Source organism: Canis aureus, chromosome 25 (genome assembly GCF_053574225.1).
Source record: "Canis aureus isolate CA01 chromosome 25, VMU_Caureus_v.1.0, whole genome shotgun sequence".
Taxonomy (NCBI): Eukaryota; Metazoa; Chordata; class Mammalia; order Carnivora; family Canidae; genus Canis; species Canis aureus.
Genome location: NC_135635.1, coordinates 42,599,330 through 42,622,940, shown reverse-complemented (window position 1 = coordinate 42,622,940; position 23,611 = coordinate 42,599,330). Strand labels below are relative to the sequence as shown.

The window sequence follows — 23,611 nt, the reverse complement described above, 5'->3', positions numbered from 1 at the left end:
AGCGGGAGGACGGCAGGGTGAGTAAAGCATGTCTGGGCAGACACACCATGCGGTCTGGGGGGGAGCCTGGCGGGGCGGGGGGGAGTGCTGGGGGCTGGGGACGGCTGGGCTCCAGCCTGGGCAGGACCTCTCCACCTCTCCGCCGCTGGCCTCTGGCTCACAGCTGCTCTCCCTGGTCTCTAGAACCTGGGTGAATGAAGACTGCGGCCCATAAATACTAATAATGACTCCTGTTTATAGCTGTGTGCACGGCACCACGCTAGGAAGCTTATTTTCATGAATCTCATTTAATCCCAGCTATGACTCTTTGTTGGTAGGTACCACAAATCCCATGTTTAAAAACAAGCACTGGAATAGTTGTTTTCTCAGACACCCCCTGCCACCCCAGTGGTAAATGAGAGCACTGAGGATTTGAACCCAGTCTCCCTGGTTCCAAGACCAGAGTTGTGCACGGTGTGTTCTTCTATGTTGTGGCTGGTTTCTGTCACCTAGACTTGCTGGTCCAGCTGGCTCAGATGGTCCTGGGATGGGGACCCCATCTGTGGCTCGTGCTGCTACGGCCAGCACGGTGTCGGCTCAGGGCAGACTCTCTGAGGATACCTGATGAGAGACTTAGGGCAGAAGGCTCTGTGAACAGGTTACCAGTCAGGCCTGCCTTGTTTTTCCTTTCTAGAAAGTGGCCTGTCTTTGAGTTGCTTCTGTGAGCTGCTCTGAAGCTCTGTTTCCTGGTGGATCAGATGAAGCTATTCCTGCCTACCACATAGGTTGTTTACAGGCATGGCATGAGAGGAGGGCTTGATTCCCGTGGGCTGCAACATCCTCATGTATAAAGTGGAATAACACCTCCTCATGAGGCTGTTGGGACTGGGTGTGTGAGATAGTGCATGTGAAAGAACATTCTAGAAAACGAACAGAGGACGATTGATTATTTCCACAATCTCCCCTTTTGTGGAAATGTAGGCACAAAAGGAAGGTCTGTGGAGCTCTACATTAGTTTACTTTGTTTCTTCTTGCTTCTTCTTGCAGAGGTAAAGTCAACAATTTTCATAACTCTGGCGAAATCAGCGAAGTAGGTATATTACCTTGGCTGGACTTCAGCAGCTCCAACCCATGTACATCCCATACACATGGCCCTGCCTGCACATGGGACATGTCTTGCCCGCCGCTCGCTCCCTGTCCTCGCCCACCCTCCTCTGCTCCCCAGCACGGCTGCCCCTGCCCCCACCCTGCCAGCTGGGCACCAGGGATGTGCCTGCCAGCGCTCCATCTACCCGTGGCACACTGGCTTCCCACCCTCACGCTGGACCCTCTTCAGGGTCCCTGCACTCTTCAGCACTCCATTCCCACCTGCTTCCACTCAGATTGGGCTGAAAAGTTGTTGAAAAGGTTTAATGAGATGAGGTCTTGGATTTTCCTTCAGTCTGTAGGAGGCACAGAGAGGTTCCAGCCATAGGATTTGAAATTACACCAAACTGGACTAAAATCCCAGGCCTGCCAGCTCCACATGTGAGCTTGGATGTGATATGTAATCTCTGATTCTTATTTTTCCTGTGTGCAAAGTGGAGGGGAGGGAAATAAGAGTAACTGTCTTGTCTGGCTTTGTAGCGAGAGGTTGACAGTGCCTGGCATGTCATGTGGGGTCTGTAAATGCCCAGTGTCCTGACCAGGCCTGTTCCTGTCTTCATCATCAGCATTGTCACCCTCGATGCCACCCTGTCACCACTGCCACTATCCACCGTTGCTGCCTTTTCTCTTCTGCGCCCCCCCCTTCCCCCAGTGCACATGTGGGCTTCAGGCCAGGCCACGGAGCCTTGCTCATGCACACCACACCACAGCTAGCCTTCTTTCCTCCAGATAGAAACATGTCTAGGAGACACCCTTTCTGGCTGATTTGGGATGACTTAGGTCTAAGCAGTGGGGCATGGTGGGTCAGAACACAGTTTCTGGGGTCAGATTTCCTGGGTTCCTTCACCACTTAAGCACTGTGTGCCTTTGTTCACTCACCTGTAAAGTGGAGAAGACAGAAAGAGCACCCCCGCCCCCTGCCACCGGATTGAGAGGGCCCAATGAAGCAGAAGAGGCAAAGCACTCAGAACTGTGCTGGCGCCCAGTCAGTGCTCACAAACGCTTGTCCCCAGCAGCATGGCATTGAAGGATGAACACAGGCAAGTCAGTGGGGCGGGGGCTGGGAGTGAGGCAGGGCTCCATCACCAATAAGCTCCTTGACCTTGGACAGGTTGGTCTGGCCAGACCCTGGACAGGCAGCTTTCAGCAGAGTATCTCGAATTGCATGCACGTGTGGAATAGTAGTAGTAGTAGTAGGGTGGGCAGGGGTCTCCCATTCTGCCGGGAGGATGAAGAGACAGGTAGGGCCTGGCACAGGGTGGGGGAGGGGCCTCAGGTGGTCAGTTGGGTTGCTGCTGAGACCATTGCTGGCAGAGGGACCTGACCATCACCGGCCTATGTCCCCCCACAAAGCATGTCAGAAATGCCAAATCCTGGCATGGGTGGACACGGCTCCCATCTGGCAGTGTTGAATAATCAGGCCGTGGGCATAGGATCCCTGGAGAGGAGACCAGTCATGTGTCGGCCACGTCCCAGGGTTATAGCGGAAGTGTGTGTAGGTGGCTGTCCTGGGCTACAGATGGACCTGGTTTCCAGCCATGATCTTTTCTGATATCTGTATGCGTAATTATAGAGTGTTATTTGCTGAACTTGAGCTGTAGGATATTATTAAAAGGGCGTCCATTTGGGATTGTGTGAAAGGCACCAGCAATGGACTGTGTGACTTCTCTTCACCTCTCAGGGGCAGGATGAGGGGCACCTTTCTTCCAACAGGAGAATGGTCTCCACCACCTTGCCCATTCCCCAGGTTGAGTTATAGTCTCATTTCCGCTCTTTGCCAGAAAGATGTGATAGGCATTCAAGGGATCCTTGTCCTGTTCCCCTGCATTTCCCAAGGAGTTTGAATAATAGCACCGTACCTTGTACGATATTTATATTCTGAGGAACACAAAGTGCTCAGCAGACATGATCCTATTCATCCTCTCTGCATCCCCACGTGCTGTGGAGCTGCTTCCTCTCCCTCATTCCTTGAGCAGAGCAACGTCTCCGAAAGGCCAGGTGGCCCGCCAGAGCTGCACAGCACACGGCTGCCCCCTTGGGCGCCGTCCTGAGATCTGGGCTGCTGGCGTTTCTGCCTTCTCAGAGAAGCCCAGGTGGACATCCGTGTCACTGTGATCCTTGAAGGCCCGTTTCCTAAGCCCGTCCCTGCCTCCCACAGCAGCCCTGGCTTCACATATTCCTCCATGCTTTGATGCTGTCAAAGTGCCTTTCTCCCCGGATGCAGAAAATAAAACAAATGCAGGAAGGATTGGAAAATCCTTTCTTCAGACTCCTTTGTCAAGCTCTTCTGAGTCCTAGGTGTCCTCCCTCCCAATTTACAGCAACTTTGGGAGTGAAGATGGTGCCTCCTACTGTGGTCCCAGGATGTGTCCCCAGGCAGTCGTGGCCCTGGGGGTGCAGGTAAGGAGAGCTACATGTACGACCCCCACCCCAGCATAGACAGTACAGTACCCTCCCTACACTGGCACCCTGCCTGACTGTGTTACTGGATGTGGGTGGCCTCAGGCCCCAAGCTGTTCCCTGTGGATAAGTTCTGGAGTTTGGGGAAAAGACATGTCAGAGGTGATCCCCCCCCCCCCCCCCGCCACACACACACTGTCCCAACGAAGGGCAGTCTGCCCTCTAGCTCAGGGAACAGAAGCTCTAGAGGAGACCAGGACAAAGGACTGTCAGCCTCCCCTGTGGGAAGTTCATTCCGTGTCTGCTGCCTGTCCCTTCTGCGTCCCTTAGCCTACTTCCTCTTGCATATTCCCGAAGAGGGATGTGAAGCAGCTGTGTTCTTTCCTATGTGTCATCTTGTTAGTCCTTGAGCAGAATCTCACCGTCAAGGTGTCTATCCCCCCGTGGCCAGCAAGGAGTGGGATTGGGATGGCGGGGGTCAATTTGGAAGCTCCGGGCTCCCGGTACTGCTGTGTTTTCCTTCTTCCCAGTACCCCTAGCTGCACGCTTGGCCAGCCTGGGAAGGGCCTCAGTGGTTGCCGGAATTGATGTTTATGGACTGGTGAATGATCATTCCTGCTTTATAAGGCTGGCGGGAGCTTTGTTTCACCCACTGCTCTTGGGCATCCAGCCAAGGGCATTCTGTGGTCCTTCTGGGGGGTGTTCCCCAGGCTTCATCCTGGCAGCCCACACCCACTTCGGGTCCCCGTAGGGGGTTCTGGGTTTGTCTCTACCTCCTTTTTCACTTATCCCCCGCCCTCACAACCCTCTGCTTGGTTTGAGAAGGTGGAAAGATGGCGGCACCTGACAAAGTTGATCTGGGCCCTACTGTCCGCGTGGAGGCTTCCAGATGGTTCAGGGGCTAGGGTGCAGGTGGAAGTGGGGGAGATGAGCCATGGCGCAGGAGACGGAGTTTAAAGGGGCTGTGTTAAAGCACCACAAGGTGGATGCCCCTTGCTCTCCAGGCATCAGTTGTATAAGGATCTAGGCCTGCTCTTGGCACCCCTGGCCTGGCCTTTGCAGACCTGGACTCTACCTGCCCCCAGGGCTGCTCACCCTGGAGTCCCACAAATGCCTTGGTTTGAGTGAGTCCCTGGGCAAGGCAGATGCCCTCTGTATGGAGGCCAGGCCAGGAAGCCCCAACAGATGGGTAGTGCTTCAGTAAAGCCAGCCTCCTGCCTTCAGGGGCTAGAGGACACCAAGCCCATTGTGCAGCCAGCCGGGGGCCAGGACTGCTGGTGCCTGGACCTTCACCTCCATCCAAGACCTTCAGCAGAGGCTATCCTCAGAGTCTCATGTAAGATTTTCCTCGTCACAGACTCTTTGATCGTCATGTGCTTTCTAGAGTTTGAGGGCACAAGAGGTATTGTGATAGGACCCACTCTCAACTGGTGGAGGGGATGGGGGCGGGCGGGCTCTAGTATGTTGGAGAGGAGGAGTTCCCGTGGTTTCAGGGTCTCTTTAAGGTTTCACAGAGAGAAGTGGACTCTTGAAACATAATTTAAGAGCTCTCTGAACCTCAGAGTCGTGCAGCAACCAGACACAGTGTCCCTGAAGTTTGGCCATGTTTAAATGCTCTCTCCTAGAACCATCTGAGAAAATAACCTCATTCTGCAATAATCAAAATGTAACTGGGTTTTAGATATGCAAATGCTTTGTGTAATGTTTATTTGGAGGAAAATTCAGCTCAGGAATATGGGTGTGATCTTCCTGTCACCTATGTAAGCTGGTGATATTGGGGGCTGCGAGGTGAAGTTGTGAAGAAATTGGAAGCTTTGAGAGAAAGTGTGGCGTCAAAAGAAGAATGACCGAGGAGTCATGCTGTTTCATGTTAAATGATGCACAACCTCAGGGTGAGCCTAGACCATGGGGGGCTGGCCGCCAAGCTAGGAGGGCTTCGGCTGGATTACTGGAAGTATAGAGCTCAGAGTGTAGGAGTTGAGTGGGGTATCTGTGTACTCTGTTCTGTCCCCGTCCAAAGCTGGAATCTAACTGCGAGTGTGGGACAGGGAGGGAACACAGATGTAAAAGCCTTGGAATAGATCAGAAGAAGCCTTGGGAAAGAATATTAGTTACAAGCCTTCAAAATATTTGTTTCTGGTGGGCTGCTTGGACACAACTGGGACTGGCACGTGTCAGCCACAGGAAAGTGCGTTCATTCTTGAGTTAATAAGAAAATTCTAGGTGGACCAGAACTGTGCAAAGGTGGAACAGCCCTGAGTGCTGGGACCCTGGGTGCACAAGCGGGGCTGGTCAGCCCAGGGCCAGGGAGAGCCTCACAAGGAGACTTCTCACCAAGTGGCTGCTTCCCCTCTGTCCTCTGATCTGCCTGCCTGACTGCAGGGTGACTTTGGCAAAGACATTGTCTGTCTCCCTCCTTCCCCTCCTTTATGGCACTGAATGAGCTGCAGGGCCCCTTGGAAGCAAGGGGTGTCTGAAATACAAAGTAGCTGCCCCACTCCTGGTGCTGATGTATTGTCCCTTTTCCCTGCGATGAAGTTCTTGGCAGGCTGTCTAATCTCAGGGCCGGGCTGGACCATGAATAGTTGCACGTCGGGCTGTGAAATTAAAGTCATTTTGGTTTTCCTTTTTATTTTCCACATACACTAATTTATTAAATGCCATTAAATGCTGTGCTTGGCTCTGGCGTGTAGAGAACACTGGGGAGTGCTGGGACCTAGTGCTTGAAAAGCTCCTGCAAAGCAGAGGGGATGAAGCTCTGGGGGGGGGCAGGGGGCAGGTTGGGGGGCTCTGTAGAGACACATGAGGCCGCAGGGATGAGAACGACCAGAGGGCTCTGAGGGGAAGTGGGGCAGGTGAGCCCGTAGCTTATACAGGCCAACGAGGGGCTAAGGAGGGTGAGGTGGGAGTAATTTGGGGGCACCTGGGGGTTCTAGGAATAGGGATTAGGGGGTGTATGGGGGGCTTCTTATTCAAGTGGGTTTGTGTGTCTGGGTCTGGTCCTTCTCCCAGGCTGTGGCCTGCTCGGACCCTCCCATCCCCTTTTATCCATCCATCCATCCTTCAATCCATCCATCCATCCATCCATCCATCCATCCATCCATCCATCTGTGGAGCAAATGTTTATGTAGTATTCCAGGCATGTTGGGCCCTGCCACAGAGAAGGAATGGATGAGTGTGAACCTGGCCCTGGAAGCGCTGGTGTCTTAGTGGGGGTGGGGGGCAAGTCTACACAGAAGGTTTGGCGGGTCTCTGATGTGTTGCCCTGGGCCCGAGGTCACCCTCAGGGAAGGCCACCCCTGCATGGGGGAGAGGCCTTTGGCAGCTATGAGGGGTACAGGGGGTGGTTGTCCTCTGAGCTAAGTCAGAGCTAGAAGCTCAGAAGGGAGGTTGGATTGAAGAGGAAACTATGGGACTCACCCACAGAGAAATGGGATGAAAATACTTAAGAACACAAGGCAGAAACATATATTAAAGCTACAAATCAATGTGATTCAAATGAAAGATGAAGAGAGATGCCAAGGGGATATTTGGCTAATTATAACAGGTTTAATAAATGAGGTGAGGGGATCCCTGGGTGGCGCAGCGGTTTGGCGCCTGCCTTTGGCCCAGGGCGCGATCCTGGAGACCCGGGATCGAATCCCACATCGGGCTCCTGGTGCATGGAGCCTGCTTCTCCCTCTGCCTGTGTCTCTGCCTCTCTCTCTCTCTGTGTGACTATCATAAAATAAATAAAAATTAAAAAAAAATTAAAAAAAAAATAAATGAGGTGAGTCTGGAGTGCTTGTTCACTACATGGCTGTAGCCTGGCTGGGCCTCAGTTTACGTGGTGTGCACCTGGTGGATGGGCCCAAGGGTGATGAGGAAGGTCCTAAGATGGCCCTCTGAAAGACCTGTACCTTCTCCTTTCCCCACTCGGCGAAGGGCCTGGACAGGAGAGCCCTGTAGGAGGGACACCCAAGGGCATCACCAAGGGTGAGGCACTGTTCTAGGCCCTGGGGATTTAGCAATGAACAAAATAGACCAAGGTCCCTGCCTGCGTAGAGATCAAGGCCCCGGGCGAATGCAAGGGTAGGAACTTGTTTTCTCACATTTATTAAAAACGTTTAGAGATGCTCTTGGTTGGGGGAGGGGACAAGGAGCAGGAAGGCTCTGTTGTCAGGAGGGTCACTGGGCCACCGCTCTGCTGGGGAGCGGCGCTGGCCAGGCCTGGACCATAACACCTTGGCCGTGACCTTGGGTCCGTCCCTGCTAACCCTGGCTAGAGCCTGGTTCTCTGAGTCACCCTGCCTCACCCTGCCTTGGGTTTGACTGTGGCTCGGTCATCTCAGCTGAGACAGTCCCTTGGTTTGGGAAGGGGATTTTCCCAAATGCCACCAGGTAAGTTCTCTGGCACGGGGCCTTGGCTGAGCTGCCGCAGGCTCTGCTTCCTTCCTGTGCAGGGCACCTTCCATCTGGGGCAGCCCTCCTCCCTCCTCTTCCCTTCCCCCATTCCTGCCGCACCCTCCCCTGCCCCTTGCTCTGGCTTCAGGGTCTGCTTCCTGTCTTCTTGCCTCCCCCCGCGCAGCAAACCTGTTCTGCTGTCCTGCTCGGGGCCAGGCACCAGACATTGGCCTCTTTGCTGTGCCTGCCCAGGTTCTCACAAGCTGTTTACTCCTCTCACGCTCTACTGTCCCTTTCAGAACCAGGACGCTGCTCCGGCCCTGGAGGAACACACCAGGTTCTTTCTGTGATGGCTGTCTTCTTGCACTGATAGCCAGAGGGTGGATGCCTGGTATGGGGATGGGCCAGGGCAGGCTTTCTTGACTTATGTCCACATTTGGGACTGGACAGTTGTTTGCGGAAGGGACTGTCCTGTGCACTGTTGGCTGTTTGGCAATAACCCTGGCCTCCACTCACTCAGATATCAGTAAGGGCCCCCTACTCCTGAGTCGTGAGAGTTGTTCCCGGAGGAGCAAAATCACCCTGGGTTGTGAACCACGGGGCAGGGACATGGCAGCACCGTGTCTCAGGCTGGGCAGAGCCTGTGCTGGCAGAGACCTGAGGAATTTTCTAGTCCAGAGCCCACATTTTAAAGGAAATTGGGCCTCAGAGAGCTAAAGAATTGTAAGGTCACACAGAGGAGCAGCATGATGAAAGCCGCATCTTAGAAAAAAAGACCCGGGCAGCTCTGTGCAGGCTGGGCTGGAAAACAGGCCAGAGGCAGGAAGGGCGCGCCTGGGACCTGGGCACGAGGCAGGTGCTGGGCAGTGCCTCCCACCTGCCAGCCCGGGCTCAGCGTGCGTGCAGCAGTCTCCTGGGGTGAGGGTGTGGAAGAGGCCCCGCACCCAAGGCCAGGAAACCAGGTGTGCGCCCTGCCTGGCAATGGGACGGCTGCCTGTCCCCTCTTGCCGTCCTTATCTGTGAACTCAGGGCCTGTTTGTATTTGCTTCCTGCCTGGAGGCTCTGCTGCTGTCTGAGAGAGGAGCAGAGGCTTCGTTGGGCAGGAGAGCCCTGACGGTATGGGAGAGTGGCAGTGGGGTGTGCAGGAGCCCCTCGTGGCACTGCAGGGTCCTCATGCACTCAGCAGATGATGTGTCCCATGCCCCCTCCACCCCGGCACTTAAGTACAGGCAGTGTGTGGGGCCTGCTCCACCTGTAGGCAGTGGATCTCACCTGGGATCCAGCCCGGGGCATGGTGGGGCCTCAGGGAGTGAGAAGGGAAGCAGGTATGAGGACAGAGCCATAGTTCCCGTCTCTTACTGTGCTGGAAGGAGGCTCCTGGGTGGGTTGTGGGGAAGCTTGCAGACCAAATAAAAAATGTGGAGCATGAAGTCTGAGAACCATTTGGGGAGAGATAGGACTGGGTCCTGGGCGTTTCTGGGCTGTTGAGGTTTTCCCAGATAGAGGCACTTGGACCTCACGGCAGTCCTCCTCAGGAGGCAGATGGAGAATGGAGGTGCACAGGGGGCCTTGCCTGCCCACTCCCAGTGGGAGCTGGCTTCCAGGGAAAGGTGTACTGTGAGAACTTTTCCAGGTCCAGGGAGGGCCCCAGTGTCCCCACTGCAGGGTGGTAGAGGCATCCTGCAGCTCCCTGGGTCCCAAAGCCAGGTCTCTCTAGCAGGCTCCTCTACCTGCAGGGAGTGACCTGGCGGCCATGGGGCTTCCTCTCAGTCATTCTGGGATCTGGCTTTTGGAACAATAAATCTTCAGCATGAAGATCATGAATTTCCATGGTGTGATTAATGGAAGAAAAATTTAGATGGCAGCGTGGAAACTGACCAGATTGAGAAGTCCCTGTGAGAAGGTGGGGGAGGGTGTCAGAGCTCCCGACCCGGCCTGGAGCGCCACCTAGTGGTTCTGGGCGTGGAGGCCACCATTCCCTCCGCAAAGCTTGGTGGATGCCCGTTGGGTGGACGCTCTGGGCGGAGTGTGCCCGTCCCTGGGGAGCCTGGGCGAAGTTCCACTGGGACTGTCCCTGGTACAGGGGGCACAGGACCACTCCACAGTGTGGGCGACCTATGAAGCCGCTCCACGTCCTCGCCTTCCTCCCCGGCTGCTTGAACCGTCTCTGCTTTAGTAATGCACGGGAATACCCCCACTTCTTTTGTCATGCCCAGCCTGGGTCACCTTTCTGGTTTCTCATTTATGAAAATCCTACTCATCTTTTAAAGCCCGCAAGTCCTGTCAAGCCTGCCTTATCAGTACCGTCTCATCGTACTGCTGCTTGCCACTCCTCCGGAGCTGGCTGGCGCAGGTCACCACGAGCTTGTGCCTGATCCCTGCCGTGGCCTCCTGGTGCCTCCCCCGCTTTCCCCTGTGCCCTTCGGTGGTCGTCTCTGAACAGCAGCCAGCGTGGTCTGTCGGGACCATAAATCACGTCACTGTCCAGCCTTAGGAGCTTCCCAGAATGCTAAGAATACTACCCACCTCGTCTATAATGATGCCTGCAAGATCTTGTCTCATCTGTCCCCTGCCACGTGTCACCTCCTTCACTCTGTTGCAGCCACGTGGACAGTTTGCTCTTCCTGGGGTGGGCCAGGCTCATTTCTGCCTCAGGGCTTTTGCACTTGCTGTTCCCTCCATCTAGAACATTCTTCCATCGCATCCCCTCTTCATTTGGGTCCTTACTTAAATGCCGCCTTCCTGAGAGGCCTTCCCTGACCACTCTGTATCCCAATACTTTCTAACTCCTTGCCATCTTTGTTTGTCTTCATGGCATGTACCATCACCTGAAACTGTGTTACTGGTATGCTCATGGAACATCTGTGTTCCCTATAAGAATAGCCTGTTCAGGGGGTGGGGGAGGCAGGGGTGGTTTGCCCATGCTGCTCATCACCACCTCCCCAGCAATCAGAACAGGCCCTGGCACTTACTAAATGGGTGCTCTGTTTGGGTTTGAGGGAAGGAAGTGCCCCTTCCAGGGGGCAACCTCTCCCCACACCCTTACCTTCCATGCACACATGTGAGAACTGTTCTGTGCCTACTCGTGGGCTACCTTGTCTTCACTGGTGCTTCGGGGTCTCCTCTCTGGAGCTAGAGCAGCTCGAAAGTGGGATGTGCTCAATTTCTGGGGTCATAACCCAGCTCCTGACACTTAGGAGCTGCTCAGTAGATGCTCTTCAAAGACCAGCACCTGGCGCTGGTCAGCCACTTCCCATGCTTCTTCCATTTAAATTCTCACAACAATCCAGAAGGCAGGCTTACTGTCCTCACTGGGCACAAAAGGAGTTGGCAAGGTCACACCACCAGGAAAGCTGGAGCCGGGTATCAGATCCGTGTCTGTACCTCCAAAAGCCCTTGTGTGTATGCTTTTACCCTGCATGGAACGTTCCTGATCCCCACCTGCCCTATGTCCACTGTCCTTTAGGGACTGCCTCTTCCAACTGACATCTTGGGCCGGGACAGTGGTTGTCTTCTCTGAACTCCTGTACTATTTATTTGACACCAGTGTATACTGCTTGGGGTTGATGCTGCTTTTTCATTGTCCCCGTCCAGCTCGAGCAGAGGCCCCAGGGAGGCAGGTCTCTGAAGAGGTTGTAGCTCTTCTGGCACAGGACGCTGCAGGCTGTGGTACTCAATAAATACCGGTTGACTGATTGATTGGCTCCTCATGCTCAGCACACTTCCTCGGAGCTGCTGGAGGGAGGGAGGTGGAGTGTCAGCTATATGGAGCATAAAATAAGGCAGCTGTGGAGACTTGCAGCCAGTGAAACAGAAGCGTCCCCAGGTGAAGCCGGTGGCGTCGCAGCCCCGGGCGAGCATGGAGGAAAGTCGGTTTTGGGGCCCGAGTGCTGGCTGCTGCCTCCCAGGGATGGATGGCAAAGGCAGTGATGGATTCGGCCAGCCCACTGAGCTCCTGTCTACTTCCATCTGTGGGAAATTGGTTCTCCGGGCTTCTGAGAATAGTGGGCATATGGCCCTTCTGGACAGTGCAGCAGGACACAGTCGCCGGAAGGTCTGGGTCTGAGAAACTGGACTCTGACGTTCTTCCCGGCCCCAGAGACAAGTCCTTGCTCACCTTCCCTGACCACCGTGCCCCTCCTCCTGGATTCCTTTCTGAATGCTGGGGGCTCTCTGCTGACAAAGGGGGTAACCATGACCACTTCCGTGTGTCTGGAACCTTCAGTATGTATTACAGGGTTTTGTGTCGTTTAAAATTTGATCCTCAGAGTGACTGGAGGAGATTCGTGATGCTAGTAGAATGCCATTTGCCAAGATGGGAAAACTGAGGCAATGAGAGGCTGTGGATTTGTCTGGGTCACACAGCCAGCGTGATTTGGGCCTGTAGCCGTAGCTGACCTGTAGCCCCATTCTCACTCTTTCCCTAGGAGTTAGGGGTGGGGTCATGCAGCCTTTGGGTTCTGTGGACATGAACACAAAGGCAGTACTGATCTAACCACTTTCCTTTCTCTCCAGCTCTGTGGCTGTGGGCTGCTTGGAGTGGGCATTTGGCTGTCCGTGTCCCAAGGCAACTTTGCCACCTTCTCCCCCAGCTTCCCTTCGCTGTCCGCAGCCAACCTAGTCATTGCCATAGGCACCATTGTCATGGTGACAGGCTTCCTCGGCTGCCTGGGAGCCATCAAGGAAAACAAGTGCCTCCTCCTCAGTGTAAGTTGGACCCCCATGCCCCAGCCCCCCAAACTCTGATCTCCCTGCACTTGGCCACTAGGATGGGCAAGACCTGGAATGACTGTCAGCCTCCTGGATGCCCAACCTGAGCCCAGGGAAATTGTTTCTAGAATGTTTTTGCCTGACCACATCCCTCTTCCTGATGATCCTTGATCATCCCTCCCACTCCTTGGTTGGTTGTCTACTTTCTCTCCCTCTCTTATCTATCTGGGATTCCTCAGAAGTAGCTGGCCCCTCCCATACCTGGGAAGCCCAGTCTGGGTGCTTGCCTATCCTCTGCCTCCCTGCCATCCTTGTGTGCAACCCCATCCTGGCCATGACCACTACCACGTGCCTATACCTAGGTGTTCTCTTTCCAGTTTTTCATCGTCCTGTTGATCATCCTCCTAGCAGAGCTGATCTTGCTTATCCTCTTCTTTGTCTACATGGACAAGGTGAGCCTTGTGAGAAGGGAGGGGGCATATGGCGTTTCACTGGGGTTGGGACAGGGCAGACCAGAGGAGAAGCACTGACAGGGACTTACCTCTGAGGAAGGGAGAAAGGGAAATGGGACCAGGGAGCTAGAAGAGGCCTGGATGAAAGGTTTTGATGAGGGCAGCATGGGGAAGGGGAGTTTGCGGGGCACTTGGGGCGGCTTATTACTTGTGTAGTCTTGGGAAATAGAATCCTTGAAATTACCCAGGGAGGCAATGGACAGCCTCTTGCATTAGGGAGCTCCCCATCACTGAGAGGATTCAAGCATAGTTATGTTGACTCCTTGGAGTAGGGATTCAGGTGTGTGCCCTCAACCTGACAGGTGAATGAGAATGCCAGGAAGGACCTGAAAGAGGGTCTACTGCTGTATAACACGGAGAACAACGTGGGGCTTAAGAATGCTTGGAACATCATCCAGGCTGAGGTGAGGGGCCGGGCTGGCTGGGGGGCGGGCCCTCAGACTTGACCTGGGGTCGCCATACAGGGGATGCCTCTGGAGAGAGACAAGCAGGTGAGTGGAAGAGGGAGGGCAGAACCTGGGCACAGGACGGGAGCCAGGGCGCATGCCTAAATGGGCCCAGGGAACTGGGACATGTAGATCATCTTCACCTTAGCAAGATCGTGGGTCAGGCCAGGAGGTTCAGATTCCAAGAGGAAAACAAGTCAGTGCAGCCCAGAAGCCCCATGTCAAGCTCTCGGGAGTAGGGGCCACCCACTTGGGATGATCCACAAAGCAGAGCAAGTGGTCTGGTGCTCCCACCTGGGTCCAAGGCCCAGCTCAGGGAGGCAGGTGGGTGTTTCCCTTTTGGGTCCGGCAGAGACCTAAAGAAGGGACAAGAAGGAGGCCTTTGTCTCCTCTGCTGACCCCCAGAGAGGCAGCCTTTGTGGGGCCCAGTCGGTCCAGGCAGGGGAAGGTGCAAAGGATGTGGCAAGTCTGACCCTGTGTGCTCCCTGCTGCAGATGCGCTGCTGTGGCGTCACGGACTACACAGACTGGTACCCAGTACTGGGGGAGAACATGGTTCCCGACCGCTGTTGCATGGAGAACTCCCAGGGCTGTGGGCGCAACACCACCACCCCTCTCTGGAGAACGGTGAGGCTGGAGGCACCTTCCCGGGGCTTCCTCCCAGAAGCCTGTGCGGAGGACAGTGTGGGGAAAGGACACCTGGGGAAAGGAGGGGTGCCAGGGACACGAGGGTATTGGCTTAACATAAGATGGGTGGGGACACATGGGTCTGAATATCTAAAAGGCAGGTAGACAGTGTGTGGGGGGGCTGGACCCACACTTGGGAGTGTCAGAGGGTGGGGGTTGAGTGGGGGTCTCTGGCTGTGCAGGGGGGCCTTGTAGGTGGAGCCTTGGGGGGGAGGGGTGGGCTTGCTCCAAGGCCAGAGGACCAGGCCTGAGGGCCAGGGAGGGCTCTTTCCACAGGAGGAAAGAGCAAGGCTGGTGGGGGGGGGTGTGTGTGAGGAGAGGGCAGTGAGGTGTGGGGGCTGGGCAGGAGGGGCACTCACGGTCCTGCCACTGCCTTAACTCTGGTCCCTGCTCCCCAGGGCTGCTATGAAAAGGTGAAGATGTGGTTTGATGACAATAAGCACGTGCTTGGCACGGTGGGGATGTGCATCCTTATCATGCAGGTAAGAGGCCTGTCTGGAGCCTCGAGGCTCCCCTGCTGGAGCTGAGCCAGAGGAGGACGAGGAGGTACACGCACATGCACAGCAGCTGACCAGGCAGCCTGCAGCCCGTGTGCCTTCCTGCTCTGCTCTGTCTTGCGGCCTTGTCTTTGGATACCTGTCCCAGCTCTGCAGGCACCGTAGGGCTGGGCTTCTGCGGCATCCCCCCTGGGCCTTGGGCCTGGTGCTGTCATTGTGCCAGTCCCGTGTGGGTTTGCTGGAGAACACGCCTGAGTGTTCCTTCCTTCCCAGGGACCTTCACCTGAGTCCTCGGGTAATACATCTGAGCACAGGCTCACGCTCTGTTGGCGGCTGTCCTGGCCGCACTGCCTATTAGTGGGCACGATCATCATGCCACTTCTTAGCATTAAGTGAGCTCAGTATGTGTCACAGGGTGCCGAGCGGGACCGGGCAGCTGGGAAGGGCTCTGCAGGCAGGAGCTGTTATTAGCAGGCATGCAGTGAGCAGCCACACTCTACAAACCCTGGCACAGATGCTGGAGACGGACAGGAGGGAGTCCTCGCCTCCCTTCCAGAAGATGAGGCTGGCAGGGCTGGAGGGGAGTGAGAGCCTCCCGACTTTCCTGGGACAAGCATTTCTGGGACTCTGTCCTTTGTCCATTTATGTATGACTCTAGCCATTTATGAATGGCTCCTCCAGCAGGAGGATGCCCAGTTCCCCTTGGAGAGCTTGAACTTGACTGGCTGGTCCATGGAAAGACATCCTGCATGAAGTTTTCTTTCTTGCCCCTCAGCTCTTGGGCCTGCAGGTCTGAGGGTCTGACCGTGTCTGATTTCTCTAAGAGCTTTCCAGCTCAGTGGACGAGCCTGCTGCCCTTTTGGCCGAGCTGTGATATGAGATGTGTGCACAGGGGTGAGATTCTTTTCAGCATTGAGAACAGGGGCACCTCTCGGCTCCCTGTGGTCAGGCCTGGACCACAACCAGCCAGGGTCCCCTCTGGTTATGCCCAAACACTGAGTGCAAGAGCTGTGAGAGCCACGCAATGTCTCCCGGTCCCTTTCTGTATGGCACGTGCCCACAGCACACTCTCTGTGGTGACTGTGAGGCCGTAGGCTGGCTTCCTCCTGCCTCCTGCACTGCTCTGCGTCCCCACTCCCTTCAGGGTTCAGGAGTTGAGGGAACACAGATGAGCATGAATGTTGTCCCAGGCACATCAGTGGTGAAGACACACCTGCTGCCATCAAGACCTCATGTCGTGCTTTGCAGAACCAAACAGAGTGACTCGACCTCCTTGGTTCCCTCCTCAGTTCCATGGTAGCTGCCTCTTAGGATCGGATCCTTTGTGCATTCAGTCCTCACCACAACCCTCGGAAATGGGCAGATTTCTGAGCCTCCTTGAGGCGTATAAGATTCTGAGGGGCTGAGCTCATCCGTGTGCCACCTCCTCTGTCACCATCGTCTGTCTGCTGCCAGCAGTTTTCAAGTACAGAGGGTTGTCCCCGCTTGCTCTGGGTGCTGTGTGGTAGACCCCAGGCTGGTGAGCTTCCCTCCAAGGGCCTCTCCCCCATGTCTTTCAGATTCTGGGCATGGCCTTCTCCATGACTCTCTTCCAGCACATCCACCGGACTGGTAAGAAGTACGACGCCTGAGCGGGCTGGTGGGGAGCACCCCAGCCCCACACGGACACTGTGCCAGGGGAGAAGATTTGAGCTTTGTGTTGCCTGCCCTCGCTCTCCGGACTGCTGACCCCTGCACCCACCTCCCCAGCCCACCTGCCCCCCAGCCCACCCCGCCTCAGCCTTCTTGGTGGGTGGAGGGTCAGGGAGGAGGAGGTGTGGACGAGGCACGCAGAGATCTTGAGAGGCTGGGGGGCACCTGGATTCCTGCATCTGTGTATTTGCCAAAGAAGACAGGGTGGGCTGGGTTCGTGCTCCGGGAGCCTCCCCGCCCCCAGCACTGATGCGTTTCTGCCCCTGCCCTTCCTTGCCCTGACACTTTGTCCCCATGGGGTGGGGAGCAGAGCGCCCCCTCCTGGTGGAGAGACTGCCTGGCGGAGGCCGCTGGCAGCCGGGCACAGCCACCAGGCAGGGGAGCTGGCAGGGGCGGGGGTCTCACTGCCTCTGGGCAAGGCCCCTGGGAGCATCTTGCCCAGGCTTTTTATACTTTACAGTGTAACTTTTTTATTTTATTTTACTCTGATTATGATTATTCAGGAATATTATCTCTCAGATAAGTTTAGGGTTAGCTTTCTGATTTATAACTTTTTACTGCGTTGGTTTCTGTAATGGTTTGATTTTTTTTTCCTCTGAGGGTGGGGGACAGGTGGGGAGAGAGGATGTCCGTCAGGTTTCAATCAGGACAAACCACTGTGCCATGCTTGGGAGGCCCTGAGGGGAGATGCACTGAGCCGCAGGGAGAGGGGCAGGTGCCCGGGCCCAGGAGCCTGGAAGAGGCGTGTATAGCCGAGGGAGCGCCCTGCCCAGCGCCAGGGTGTTTACTGATGCTGGCACCAGCGGCCAGGGCAGTTGGGGGTACTCTGAGGGGCACTGGTAAGTGCTTCACCAGAAACGTGGCCGGGGCTGATGTGGGTCCTTTTACTTCACTGATGAGCAGTCTTTCTTTTTTCTCTTCTTCCTTCTTCCTGCCCTCTGCTGGCACGGGAGGCTCCCCTTCCACCCCACGCGGGCATTCCCGCCACAGGTTCTGCAAAGCCCAGTTACTTTCACAGACATTCCTGCTAGAAACTCTTGGACAAATACCTCTCTAGTTCAGATGCTGCTCACTTTCTCACATTGCTTCTGGAAGGGGAAGCAGTCCTGACACTTTGCTGCTCAGACAGTGGCAGAGGACCCATGACCATCAGGAGGGGAAGGTGGAACTGGTGCCCATGATCATTCCAGCCACGTCCACTGGGCTGTAGCTTCCCTGCTGAGGGGGAGCGGGGGAAGGTGGCCGTGGGGCCACAGGACTCTGGGGCTCACTGATGGTGGAGTGGGGGGCCTCAAGAGAAGCACAGGGAGGTCAGTCTGGGTCTTGCTACAGCAGCCCCAGGAGGCCGACAGCCTAAACCGCAGTAGAGGAGCTGAACTGATAGGGCAGGGGTATCTGACTGCAGCAGGCACCCCCATTCAGACTTCGTGCTGATCTGAGGGAGTGTTTTTGGAGCTTAAAAAAAGACAGTCAAGAATTCACGAGACTGAGCTCAGAAAGGCTATCTGCTAGCTAGGGCTAGTGCGCTTCCTCGATGGGGCCTGGCGTGTCTCCTGCACCATTTGGCTCAGTACCTTGATTTACCACAAGCTCACATCTCCCTCTCCAACCTCTGCTTGTCTGTTCCAAAAGCTGAGGCCCAGCCACCCAGCCAGCCACTCCTCCACTCGCCTAAGTCGGGACCAGAAGTACAGAACTTTGATGTATTCAGGATTCCCGGCTTGGGGGGTGGGAGTGGAGAGAGGGGTGGTCTCAACGAGTCCAGCTGAGTGAAGACCACCCCCTGAGACTGGAGCAGAGGTGCCCTGGGGAGGTTGGGGAGGTGGGTTCTTGGGTGGGGGATGGGGTGGCCCACGTGTGGGTCTCCCGGCCGGGGGCTTCCGCTGCCTCCCCAGGGCCTCCCGACTGCAGGCTCACAGCCCGCAGGCACGCTGCCATGCTGCTGCAGACGCACACTCGGCGACCCAGCACTGGAGTCGCACGGTGGGCTTGGTGCCTAATGACCTTGTGTTTGGTTGGGGGTGGGGCGGGGCCGGTGTGTTCGTGCCCATCAATGCAATTTCAATTTTTGTTAAAATCAACAGCAAAAGCCTAACACCTTGGGAAGGGATGTGTGCAGCCTCCCTGGCAATCTTGTTCCTGGAGCCTCAGGGGTGTGCTCGGGCCCTGCAGCCTCCGCCGCAGCCCCCCTCCGTCCCCTTACCTGTCCAAGCAGCCATGTCCACAGTCCCCCCGACTGCCTTCATGCCTCACCCCGTGCTTGGCTGTGGAGGCACTTGACCGAGTCTCCCCGGGGGAAGGCACGAGTGGTGGTGGGTACTCTTCCAAGCCCCTCACCCTCCCTGCAGGGCAGGACTCACACCACCAGAAGGCCCCGCCATGTGGTGTCTGTGGTAGCAGCCCGCTCTCTTCTCAGTTTCTTCCTGACCCTGAGCTCATTGGGGTGGGATTACCCGAATGAACTCTCACTTGTGGCTTCCCTCCCCACAGTCAGAGTTCAGTCAGGTCTGAAGCAGGCTGTTTATAGGTGAGACTTAGAAGGTCAAGGTTCTACGGACCGCTTCCAGGGAGTGCTGGCCGTACACTTGGCCTTTTCCTGCCGTCATCTTGCAGAAGAGGTGGGCAAGCAGGGACTGAGAATTACCCTTGGGGGGTGGTGGCAGGTATTGGGGGGCAATAGCAGGTGTCCGGGGGCAAGTCTCCACCACCTTGCCCTAGCTGAAATACTGTCACCCCCTCTCCCTGCCAACATGGGCCTGCATCCTGGGCTCTTAATCCAGAAAAGTTGCTGACCCCACCCCACACCCTCAAGCAGATGTTCTGGTTTGACTTGGATCCAAGTGGCCATCCCTCCTTACGTTGGTGGCCAAAAAGTAGTCCAGGTGGATGGAAATGACCGTCCCCTCCTCTGCAGCCCCCTGCCCACCCACACTGGTGGAGGTGCTAACTAGCAGGGACCTGGTGTGGGACGGGAGCTGGGTGCCAGATGCCTGGAGTCTACCCTACATCCCCCCACCCCTCCGCATCCAGCCTCCCGAGGCCCTGGTCTCCCATCTCGCTCCTCCGCACCCCAGCGAGGCAGTAGTCCTGGCAGGCCCTGACCTCCCTGCCCCTTACAGGCACCCAGGGCCCAGAGCCAGGGGCTGGTGCCTGCAGCCTGCCCATGCCTGGGAGCACGTGAAAGCAGGGACAGCACGCTTGTTGGTTTCAGATGCACTTTTCTGCTTGCGATGCCGTATCTGTGCGCTTCCTTCATCCTGGACCTGGCTTTATTGAACATCATGTTTTTAGCATGTTTTTAAATAAAAACTGATAATGTGTCAAAAGCACAAACAGGTTGTCTCTTTGTGATTGTGTTTGTGTCCACTCAGCTGTGACTGTGACTTGACTTGTGGTGGTTGGTGTGAGGGTCACAAAGATGGGTTAGGCACCGGCCCTACTGTTTGTCTGAGACCCCTCAGAGCAAGCACTTCATCTCCCCTTCTTGGGCCCCAGTCACAGGTCTGCTGGGCAGGGTGGGGCTCAGACCCCCCTGGGATGCCCTTTGCCGAGTGGCTACATGCAGTTATGGTCGGGGGCCAGTCCAGCAGGCCTGTACTCTCTGCACGAGAGGTCCGCTCACACCTCGGTGTCTGTCACTGGTCACATGTGGCCAGTCCTGTGGGAATGCCCAGGATTGTGCCCCCAGGAGGAGCAAGGAACGAATCTCATTCATTCATGGCTGTTGGTTTTATACAGTTTTTCCCTGGTCCCTCTGACGTCCCTGGGATTCACTTGGGCCTGAATGTCTTCCAGGAGTGGGGAGAACTCACAGCATGACTTGGCCCAGGCGGGGATCTCTTAAGGGGAGCTCTGAGACAACCTCAACGGCAGCATGGGACACCAAGTCAGTAGAACAGGTCAGCAGGGAGGAGGGGGCATCTTATGCCCCTCTGAGCCCACTGATACTGTGGCTTCAGGCTATAGATGTTTTCTTGGTTAGGTTCTGGTTTGTGGAGTTTCCTCAGCTGGCCCGTCCCAGTGACGAGGTGCAGGTGGGGGGAGCTCAGAGGTCATCCTTGTTGGGGGCCATGAGTACTGAGCTGGTATGGGAGTGAAGAGTGAATGTGTGGGCCCAGTAGCAGGAGGGGGTATCTCTGGACCCTTCTGTGTGTGGGGGCAGTCTCTCTCCCTCCTCAAATTGGCAGGGCATTGTTCCAGAGTATCAAGGTTCAGGACCCCATCCTGCAGCTGCTGTGTCCCAAAGCTTCCAGAGGTCTGCTGAGGATGGAGGAGTCTGAGGGGACCCTCTGTCAAAGGTCTGACTAGAATGGGATCCCTGAAACTCCCCTTAGATTTCTCAGAAGGGACCATATGGGTGTGGAATTAGGAGTTGGTCGTGAACCAGGGGTGCATGGCCCTCTGACATCCTCTGAGGACCAACCACTTCATAGATGTGTGGGTGGAAGCCATTTCCTCTCTGCCCACTGTTCTGGCTCCCATCCCCTGGCCTGTGGACACCCATTAGGATGCTGGCCAGGTCCCTGTGCCGTCTGCTTTTTGGGGGACAGAGTGAAGTCCACTGGCTCCCAGGGCAATGCCCTGTTAGCACTGGGCTCTAGTCAAATGAGCTGAGCCATGAAAGGCAGGCTGCCCTGGCCAGGCAGGAGAGGAGATGTTCTTCTCCAGACAGGGCTGGGCATTGTTTATCTCTGGGGATGTCTGATGAGTAGGCCAGAGCTTCTGTGATGGGTGCTGGGCTCTTCAGCCCACACGAGGGGGGTGAACAAGATGACCCTGGAGGCCCTTCCCCCACCCTGTGTGCTATGGTGCTGTGGTGGGAGAGCTGCCTCCCTACCTGTGCTCAGCAAAGGGCACGTGAAAAATGATGGCTTGTGAGCAGCAGCCGAACAGGCTTCATCCCCATAACTAGAACTCTTTCAAAATGGCCAAGGCCAGGGCTTGTGGGGACAAGATGTTTATCCACCCAAAGAGGTATCGAATCTTAACTTGTGCCAAGCACTGGGGTGCAGTGGGGAAGGGTCTTGAGCCAACCCTGTGCTTACAGAGCCAGCGATCCAATGGGGACCACAGAACAAACTGGATTGCAATCCAGGGCTATGATCATGATGCTCGCGGGATGAGAGGCGCTGATCCCAACTTGGGGAAGAGATGTCACAGCTGAGAGCTGAAGACAGCAGTTAAGCTAGCAAGGATGGGAAGGTGTGCCCTGGTGATGGCACTGGAGCTGGCGCACAGAGCAAGCATGAAGAGGGCGTCGGCAGAGGGCGACAGCCACCCGATCACAAGGTACAAAGCCAGGGTAGAGTTGAAGTCGAGAACCGTGGGAGCTCACTGAAGTCGTGTGTGCCTGACTCACACCTGCCCTTGGGAAGGATCCCTCTGGTTCCGGCGTAGAGAGGGGTAAAATGGGACAGGGTGGAAGCAGGGACGTCAAGGAGGGGCTGCTGCAGTGACAAGTGAGAGCTGATGGGGCCCACAGGGAAGTGTCAGTGGGAGGGAGACAAAAGCACCAGATTTGAGAGACCTACAGGAGAATCACAAAGACTTGATGATTAGCTGGATTCACTGAGGGGGGTGCCTGGAGGGAGGGGAGACCATTCTTCCCATTCATCCGACATGACGTCCCTCGCCCTGGACAGGTAGATGACTAATTGCACCAAATGGAGGATGAGTGTGTTTCCCGGGGTTGGTGCTCCTGTGCCCGCAGAGACCAGCATGGTATGATTAAATCTGTCCTTGTGTTTGCATTGAGCTTCGCAGCTTGCAAAATGCTTTCACGTACGTTATCTAGGTTTCTCCTGACCTGTTATTTTATCTGCTGTCACGGGGTTGGAACTTCCAGCGTTAGAGATGGGCCATGTTCGGGTGAAGAGCACTGGTTTGGGAGCTGGAGGGTCTGAATTCTCACTGTGCGTGTGAGCCCTGGGGATCACTGAACTTGTCCTGCTTTTATCATCTGCAAAATGAGGACAATACCTATTTTACAGATTTGCTGCGAGGATTAAGTAAAACTATGTACGTAAAGGCACCCAGTTGGTTCCTGGACCAGGGTAAGTGCTTGGCAAGAAATTGGTCAGATCTGAGTTCTCAGGAGGCCCCAGACCAGAGGTGGAACCCCAGGGAGGAGCGTCCCCCTGGCTGAAAGCTGGGGACACAGGAGAGACATCTCCTGGGGACACAGGGAGTCGGTGTACGCGGGGTGGTAGTGAGCTGTGGAGTGGAGACGTGCGGGCTGGGTGGGCAAGCTTCCCCCGTGCCTCCGTGTTGCTCTGGAATGGCAACATTCAAGACTCCACAGAAACAAGGAAGTCAGATTAGATGAATGTCGCTTTGAACACAGAAATATTGGCATTGCGATGGTCCCATCTAAAGCACTCAGCAGAGAGGAGGAGGCTATCGATTGAGCCATCTCATTTTTGCTTAGTGTCTTGACAGCTGTGGAGATGGACTATTGCGTGTCCTTAAGCTAACAAAAAGTGTTATGACCCTGCACGGGCCGTGCTCAGGCCAGACTCTGTGATGCTGCCCGCTGGAATCCCCCCTCTGTGGCCCTACAGACCCAGGCGGCCCCGAGCCAGCCAGGGAAGCCTTGGGTGCTGTCCTCTTTCCCGTGGCGTCCCTGGACACAGGAGGGCAGGGGTCCGGGGGAGCAGGGCCACAAAGGGGTCTGTGGCTGGGTCTGGTGGTGTGAGACTGTCGCCCAGAGATTTTCCTTCTGGTGGCTGCAGGGTAGGGTTCTAAGAGCTGGCCTTGCCCAGCATCCAGAGCAGGGCCGATGCAATGTGCAGACACAGTGCAGGGCCTACGTGCTATTTACTTATTGGCCTCAGGAAGCTCCTTGCTCTCTGCCTCCCTCCTCCTGCCCCAACTGACCCCCTACCTGAATTCCCGGGAGCCCAACACATTCTCAATATGTGTCTTTTTCCCTGGAAAGGGACACCAGTTCCCGAAAGGACTCGGCCTTCTTATTTACAGCTTGGCACCTCAGGGAGACATGTTGAATTTGATCTCATCCCCAACTCGGGGTTCTCTAAACCCCAATTAGGGATCTCATGAGCTGCTTTCAGTCTATTAGAAGTCGGGTAGAAATTGCTCATGACCTCTTCAAGAATGCCCAGGCTCACAGGAACATGGCCCTTGGGGCTCTGGCTGCCCTG

General features: G+C 55.8%; 1 protein-coding gene and 1 long non-coding RNA gene across 20 annotated transcripts in view; both read left to right on the top strand.

The window, feature by feature from the left end:
- Window positions 1-19,784, top strand: part of TSPAN9 (tetraspanin 9) — a 199,958-nt gene extending 180,174 nt beyond the window's left edge. For all 19 annotated transcript variants that reach the window (XM_077871460.1, XM_077871454.1, XM_077871453.1 and 16 more), the window contains 6 exons: window positions 12,424-12,615; window positions 12,996-13,070; window positions 13,433-13,534; window positions 14,071-14,202; window positions 14,661-14,744; window positions 16,319-19,784. In XM_077871460.1, the coding sequence (XP_077727586.1) occupies window positions 12,424-12,615; window positions 12,996-13,070; window positions 13,433-13,534; window positions 14,071-14,202; window positions 14,661-14,744; window positions 16,319-16,390 (657 nt within the window). In that variant the 3' untranslated portion in view covers window positions 16,391-19,784. The remainder of the gene's footprint in view (window positions 1-12,423; window positions 12,616-12,995; window positions 13,071-13,432; window positions 13,535-14,070; window positions 14,203-14,660; window positions 14,745-16,318) is intronic.
- On the top strand, window positions 115-3,373 carry LOC144297413 (uncharacterized). The gene is made up of 2 exons (XR_013364444.1): window positions 115-764; window positions 1,027-3,373. It is a non-coding gene; the product is annotated as an uncharacterized LOC144297413 (long non-coding RNA).
- Window positions 19,785-23,611: the final 3,827 nt, after the last annotated feature.